This window comes from Suillus paluster, assembly GCF_016628075.1.
Source record: "Suillus paluster strain FC165 chromosome Unknown EDB91scaffold_8, whole genome shotgun sequence".
Taxonomy (NCBI): Eukaryota; Fungi; Basidiomycota; class Agaricomycetes; order Boletales; family Suillaceae; genus Suillus; species Suillus paluster.
In genome coordinates, this window is record NW_024537568.1 from 542,113 (window position 1) to 548,908 (window position 6,796).

Consider the following 6,796-nt stretch of genomic DNA (forward strand, 5'->3'; position numbering starts at 1 on the left):
TTTGGAGGAATCAATATCATCTTCGCTGGAGATTTTGCTCAGCTCTCGCCCGTGAGTGGCAAACAATTATATGCTCACCTCAACGTCAGACGCTGTGCAACAATGCAGGGACAAAAAAGTATCTTTGGCAAGCTTCTTTGGCTGTCAACAAACTCCGTGGTATTACTAATGAAAGTAATATGTCAGTCAGGTCCAGAGAACGATCAATTCATCAACTGCCTTTCGCGCCTGTGCCAAGGAAAATGTACCCTAGATGATTACCAGCTTTTGCAATTGAGAGTGATTGCAACTGGTACAACACATGTGAATGATTGCGAATGGAAAGACGCACCGATCATCATCTGTGATAATGAGAGCAAGGATGAACTAAATGTTAGAATGACAACAGCATTTGCACGAAGGACGGGATGTACTCTTCACTGGTACCATTGCACAGATAAACATCAAGGAAAACAACTGCACAATGAAGATTTGATCAATAAACTACAGCACATGAATTCGGGGAAAACAAACATGCGACTGGGAAAAATCCCGTTAGTAATTGGCATGCCAATCCTCGTGTCTCAAAACTTTGATGTTGAGGGTGGAATTGTCAATGGTAGCACCGGAATACTGAGAAAAGTGAGATACTCACTCAATGATGAGAAACAACGAGTGCTGAGGTCCTGCATTGTGGAAATCAACCAGTCGTCAGACAAAGCACTCCCAAATTTATGTCCGCACTACATACCCATCATCAAAGACTCTACAGAACTCAGATTCACACATCCCAACTCGAAAAAGACATGCCGGATCACTCGCACTCAAGTTCCCATCCTTCCAGGTTTCGTTATCACTGCACATAAATCACAAGGCCAAACACTAGAAAAAGTTATTGTGGACCTTGGCTCAAAATGGTGCGAGGAGCTGAAAAACCGTATGTGATGGTATTGTGTGCGACCTCTCTGCAAAGCCTGTTTGTCCTATGTCCATTTAATTACAGCAAAATTTGCTCTCACCCGTCCCAAGATATCCGCCGAGAAATGCTTCAATTAGAGATATTAAACCTCAAAACATTAATTGACTCACCACATACAAGCAACGAACAACGAGAACAAGCACAGCAACAATTACCAGTCCTGAACAATCCGGTCACACAAGAAAAAACATTGACATGTGCCAAAGAAGATGGAGCGCGTGAACTAAACAACATTCAACAGACCATCCTCGACCTTAACATTAATCTCACTATGGCAGGCACCCAACCCGGGTTAGAACAACAACCACCTCGTCGAAAGAAGAGAAAACTGACTGAATTAGTCAGTGAGAATGAGACGAGCAAGCAGACACTGACCAAGGTTCCCATACCTCGGTCAGCAGACAATGATCTGCCACCACCTCCACGACGTACCAAATGCCGCAGACCAACCTAACTGCCAGTGTCAAATATCTTTGTCAGCAAGGGTATACCTCATATGAGTCTTCATCAACAACAAAATTTACTGTGCGTCATACCAACAGTATGACACAGAGAATGACCTGCATCCGCCTCCACGGTGGATCAAATGCTGCAGGGCGACCTGACTATGATTGACAATGATTTTTGTCAGCAGAGGTATGCGTCATATGAATATTTATCAACAGCAAAAACCACGGTGTGTCATACCCTTGTAATCCCTACCTCCTGTTATTTAAACCGAGGTGCGATGCAGTTTGAACCATGCGATCTTCCACTGAAACCACCACCATGTCCATTCCTGACTGTGAAGTCCAATGCTTCTCACACCGTGCCGCAAATGGCATCTATGATCGCGTCGCCGATGCGATGACGAAGCTTGGCAAAGATGGTTTAGGAGAAGCCGACTTCGGTATCGATTGGTGCACGACTGTGCAAGACAACTATAGCGGAACGAATTGGTCATACGTGAATATGAAGGATGGTCGACCGTTTAAGACCAACATCATCGGCCAGATTGCGACCTCCGCATGCGGCACTAGGCATTCGGCCAAAGGCATGCACTTTACCAAAAAGGCACGTACAACTGTTGCCAGTCAACTGACGTCATCTGACACTTGTGAGACAAGAATGTACCTCTGAGTGACTCAGACACAGTCAAATGGAAGTGGGCACTCTCTAGGCCCACTTTATGCTCACCCAATTTAGCGGACATCTGGGAGAACCAGCTGACGTCTCTCGAAGATTGGGTAACTGAGGAAAAGAAAAGGGTGGCGAGTGTCAGTGACACCCATAACATCGTTTCAAATCTAACATACCGTACAGGAATCAAAGATCAACAGTTGCGCCGTCAAGAGCAACAACAACCTGCAGTATGCAGACCTCATCATCCTCACATCCCAGCACATCTATGAGGTGAGCCACAAAGCGACGACCTCCACATCATCCTAAACATATCGATCATAGAAACCAAACGGGAAAAATATTCCCACCAGTCATGACACAGCTCCACAACGAACGAAGCGAAAGGTCACAAACGAGGAAAGCATGGCAGGACAACAAGCCACGCCGATGGCGACAACATCTGTAGTGAACATGACAGAAATAGTAGACATCCCGATGCCTACCGTGGACGAAGGTAATGACCATGTCGATATCGCATGATAAATACCAATGCTCACCCGTCATTGACAAGTCTTTCACGGAGCTCTTTATGATCCGAGAATCCTCCCTGACTACCGCGGATCATACTTTGAACTACGTCAGAATAAGCTTAAACAACTAAACATCTTCGACACCCCAGATAACAACTGCAAGTTGGTGCCCATGCACAAGATGTATGCGAAGTTAAGACCAGGGACGCTTATTCTCGCTGTCTGCGAGGCGCACATATATAACATTGTGCAGAATGGGCTACCGACGAGCGTACGCACCTCTAAAAATCGAACATCACATCTACTAATCCCGCACTAGACATTCCAACTGGCAGTACAAGCAATCAAGATCCTTGATCCATCTGACGAGCCTGTCGAAGAACGATTTATCCTGATTCTCTCCCCGACTTTGACAGACATGTCGAAAGACAATTCGGCCGTCGCAAGCTTCTCTATGTTCGATGTCGCTACCAACCCTGTGAAAAAATCTAAGCATGCAAAGGGAGGCAAAGGAAAAGAGAAAATGGACTAATTCGTGTTTCAGCCTCGCGATGTACTTGTACCGATGAATCGTGTCTCTTCTGACTGAAAAAAAGGGAGTCGTTCGAGTATATTTGTAACAGCCTCCACATTGCCTTATGTTTTGATATGACCTTTTGTATTTATAGTGCCTCAGTATTGAAATCATAGCGTAGAGTCAGGGATCAAATCAAAGGACCATAGCGGGCTCTGCCGCGTGTGGCCCTTCGCGTTATTACAGAAAGATCCACCCAGAATTGAGAGCTGGGGAAGTGAAATAGATAAGAAATTGAGTGTGGGAAACTTCAAATGTCCTGAAGTTCAAATGATCAGTTGGTGTATACATTGCTATGGGCCACCAATTCAAACACTTCTACACCACATCCCTCCCACCAACACTCTACCCTCAGGGCAGTATGTAGTATAGGTTCCTTAGGTAGTCTATCATGTATCCTACACATTTTTAATGAAATTTTCAACCTGTATCATATATAAATGTGAGGTCAGTGCTTGGTGCAGAGATCAAAGACCTGGTGTGGAAGGAGAACAGATTGCATTTCTGTGCCAAATCTGCAATGACGGAGCAGCTAGAAATTTCATTTATGCCTCAGCTTGCAGAAAAAAATAGAAGATGTGCACCAACTATTTGGAGATTAATATTCTCACTTCTTGAGGCTTCTGATGAATGATGGAGCATGGGAAAAGCTACAGCTGATGATATAGTGATGACAGAGGTGTTTGCAGATGCAGAGCATGACCTTGGAGAGATTGGGGGTGACAATGGTGTAGATGAATTTGCAATGTCAGATACAAGCAATGAAGAAAGAAACAACTCACAAAAACATCCACTGAAACAGTCCCGCAGTGCCCAAGTAGAGGCAAGAAATGCAACACTGCAGATAATTGTCAGTTCAATGACATTACACTGAACTCATGCCTCTACAGAAAACTGTTGTGTGCATCAGTATCATTCTGCAGAGCTCAAATGAAAGATGCAACTACTTACAAGGTCTCCTTGGCATATTCTTCCACTTGATGAGTGTTCCGCAAAAGGTTATTGATGTCCTGGCACACATGGGATTATCAATCAGTGTCATATCAATCCACAATGTGATACACTCAATGTCCAAAGAAATTGCAGCTAACATCAAGCAAGGTATTTAATCACTGAAGGTGTCCTTTGTATATGACAACTTCAACATCAATTTCAAAACTTCAGAACCTACCATTGGCCATCATTCGACCTTCATTAGCACAACATCTGCTACCTCATTGCCACTTGTAGGCATTGATAATCCCAATGCACTATGCTGCTTGGCGACATTATGGGCTGCTGATTCTCGTAACCCTGCACCTTCAACAATAGCTGTTGAAATTAATGAATTTGACATGCTAAAACATCACATCAACGACACTTACAGCAGGCCTAAACCAGGCAAGCATCTCAGCCCACGACTCACTGCCTTTGCATGGCATGTACAAGATATTCTTGTCCAACATGGCTAGTATTTCAGATCATTTGCAGACAAATGTGGAGAGCCAGAATCAGTCCTACAGATACCTGTCACAAAGACTGACCAAATACCTTTCTGTTCCATGAGGATCAAGCAAACAACTTCTGACAGAAATATGGAGGTGATGGAGAACTTGCTGTGACAAGAAGGAATTGGAGATCCCACAGATAAGGATTTTGAATCCACTGGAGATGTTGACATGTCAGAATATGTCTTGCTCATTCATGGTGATTTACTCACCAAGGAACAGCTCAACACCATTTGTGATACATGGAGAATTGAGAGCACACCAAAAAATTGATTCCAGTACATCATCTTCCTGCCAGGCTTATTTCACTACAAAATGGCATGTGCAGATGCAATATGGAGGACATACCTTCAACCCAAAGGAGGTTGAGATGACTTGAATAGCATGTTCCAACATGTAGGCATTTTGCGACCACAAAAAACAGGGTGCATATTGTTATGACCAGCATTCACCAAATGGCATAGGCAAGAACACAACCACTAGGACTCGGTCACAGTTGATGATAAAAGCAAGGATAGGATTGAGCGTGAATGTCTAAGCCTACTACAAGTGTAAAGAACGAAGAGGTTAAGTCTAAGGAGTACTTATGCTAGCTAGCCTACTTATATACATAACATTGAATCAGATATATCTGAGTATGAAACAAATCAACCAATGAGAAAAGAGTTGTACAATAACTGCAGATGACATAGTATGACATTGTGATATATAAGTGATGAGATCATAGATGGAGATTGAAACAATAGGAAGAGAGATCATTCTAGCCCATGGAGTAGGGGATCCAATCGGAGATACAATGGGTGATATGTGAAGAGGTGAAACTGTGACAGGAAGTGAAGTCACGTGACTGGTTTGGGAACTAGAAGTAACTGGAGGAAAGCCAAGAAACAAAAAATGGTTTGTATTGGGAATTTGTGACACATCCACAAAACCTGGTTTCAGATGCATGCATGATGTCATACACCATGACCTGCATGCTTCAATTCTTGAATGCTGGCACCTTGAAGCACAGTCAAGTCGGCCAGTTGAATGGCAAACATTGGAGAAGTTTGGAAAATCAGAGTTGGAGTGGGATCTGCTTGTGGAGATGTCTGAAGCAATTGTCAACAAGTATGTTGCAACATCAGACAAGCTTGGTGACCTACGTGCCATACCAGTTGGCAAATGGGACAAACAATTCAAAAACCAATGTCTTCGGAATCGGGATCAGCTACTCTATGTTGATCTCTGCCAGGCCATGAATGCTGGTGATATTTGTCAAGTTGAAGCATGTTTCCTGCTGTGGATCTATATATTTTATGCAACTGGCAAGCATAAATATGCAGCACAAATCAACAAGTTTTCAATAAACTTACAATATGTATATCCCAAAGACTTGTGGTAAAAACTGTACCATTGTGCCCTGAAATTAACAAGTTAATCACAACAACACAGTCACATAATATGTCTCAACTTACTTTGCAATCCTACAGGAAAATCCAATGCTTTTTGAGCTGTGGATTGGTTGGTAGAGCAAAATAATTTGTACACAAAGGTGGAGAATCTTGGTGACATTATTATTGTGTCACATCCTTATGTATTTGGCAGGTCATCTTTGCAGGTACAGGTCCAAACCGCACAATTGACAACATTATCAAACAATCACCATTGATTGAGGTGTTCCACAACTGCCACATCATTGTGGAGAACACATTTTACCTGAAAAACCGAACCATCCAGCACACACACCCAGACATGACAGCCACCATTGAGAAGCTTCGATCATATATCCAGTCAACGTTGTCATATATATCACAAAGCAGGAGTACAAAGCAAGTTATTGAAGACCAGATTGCAGTTGAGATGAAGCTAATACAACAAAAAAAAGTTAGCCAAACAATGTCCGGTGAAGAACACTATGAAGCAGAGCCACAGGATTTCATTAATAACTAACCTGCAGATGGAGCCACATTTACATCATTCAACTGGCTACCTCTTTGCTGCTTAGGTACATACTTCAGATACAGACAGTTTGATGCTATAATCTAGTTCAGTAGTTGTATGAGTGCAAAAGTACCATGAACTTATGTTATGACTAGCATTCACTGAATGGCAAAGGCTAAACAACCACACCAGGACTCGATCATAGATGATGATAAGAGCAAGG

At 43.0% G+C, this 6,796-nt stretch overlaps 3 protein-coding genes across 3 annotated transcripts; all 3 read left to right on the plus strand.

The window, feature by feature from the left end:
* Positions 1 to 1,726: 1,726 nt before the first annotated feature.
* Positions 1,727 to 3,121, plus strand: EDB91DRAFT_1079106 (uncharacterized protein; the record flags this gene model as incomplete). Its single annotated transcript, XM_041315093.1, has 6 exons — positions 1,727 to 2,054; positions 2,087 to 2,214; positions 2,261 to 2,350; positions 2,402 to 2,573; positions 2,631 to 2,860; positions 2,909 to 3,121. The coding sequence occupies 6 exons, from the start codon at positions 1,727 to 1,729 to the stop codon at positions 3,119 to 3,121; spliced, it is 1,161 nt and encodes a 386-aa protein (XP_041181011.1).
* Positions 3,122 to 3,803: 682 nt separating this feature from the next.
* EDB91DRAFT_1079107 (uncharacterized protein) lies at positions 3,804 to 4,614 on the plus strand (the record flags this gene model as incomplete). The annotated part of the gene is made up of 3 exons (XM_041315094.1): positions 3,804 to 4,013; positions 4,054 to 4,264; positions 4,394 to 4,614. 3 exons carry the CDS (start codon positions 3,804 to 3,806, stop codon positions 4,612 to 4,614), a joined length of 642 nt encoding a protein of 213 aa, XP_041181012.1.
* Positions 4,615 to 5,737: 1,123 nt separating this feature from the next.
* On the plus strand, positions 5,738 to 6,582 carry EDB91DRAFT_1235536 (uncharacterized protein; the record flags this gene model as incomplete). Its single annotated transcript, XM_041321333.1, has 4 exons — positions 5,738 to 6,030; positions 6,085 to 6,095; positions 6,144 to 6,184; positions 6,307 to 6,582. 4 exons carry the CDS (start codon positions 5,738 to 5,740, stop codon positions 6,580 to 6,582), a joined length of 621 nt encoding a protein of 206 aa, XP_041181013.1.
* Between the last annotated feature and the right edge of the window lie 214 nt (positions 6,583 to 6,796).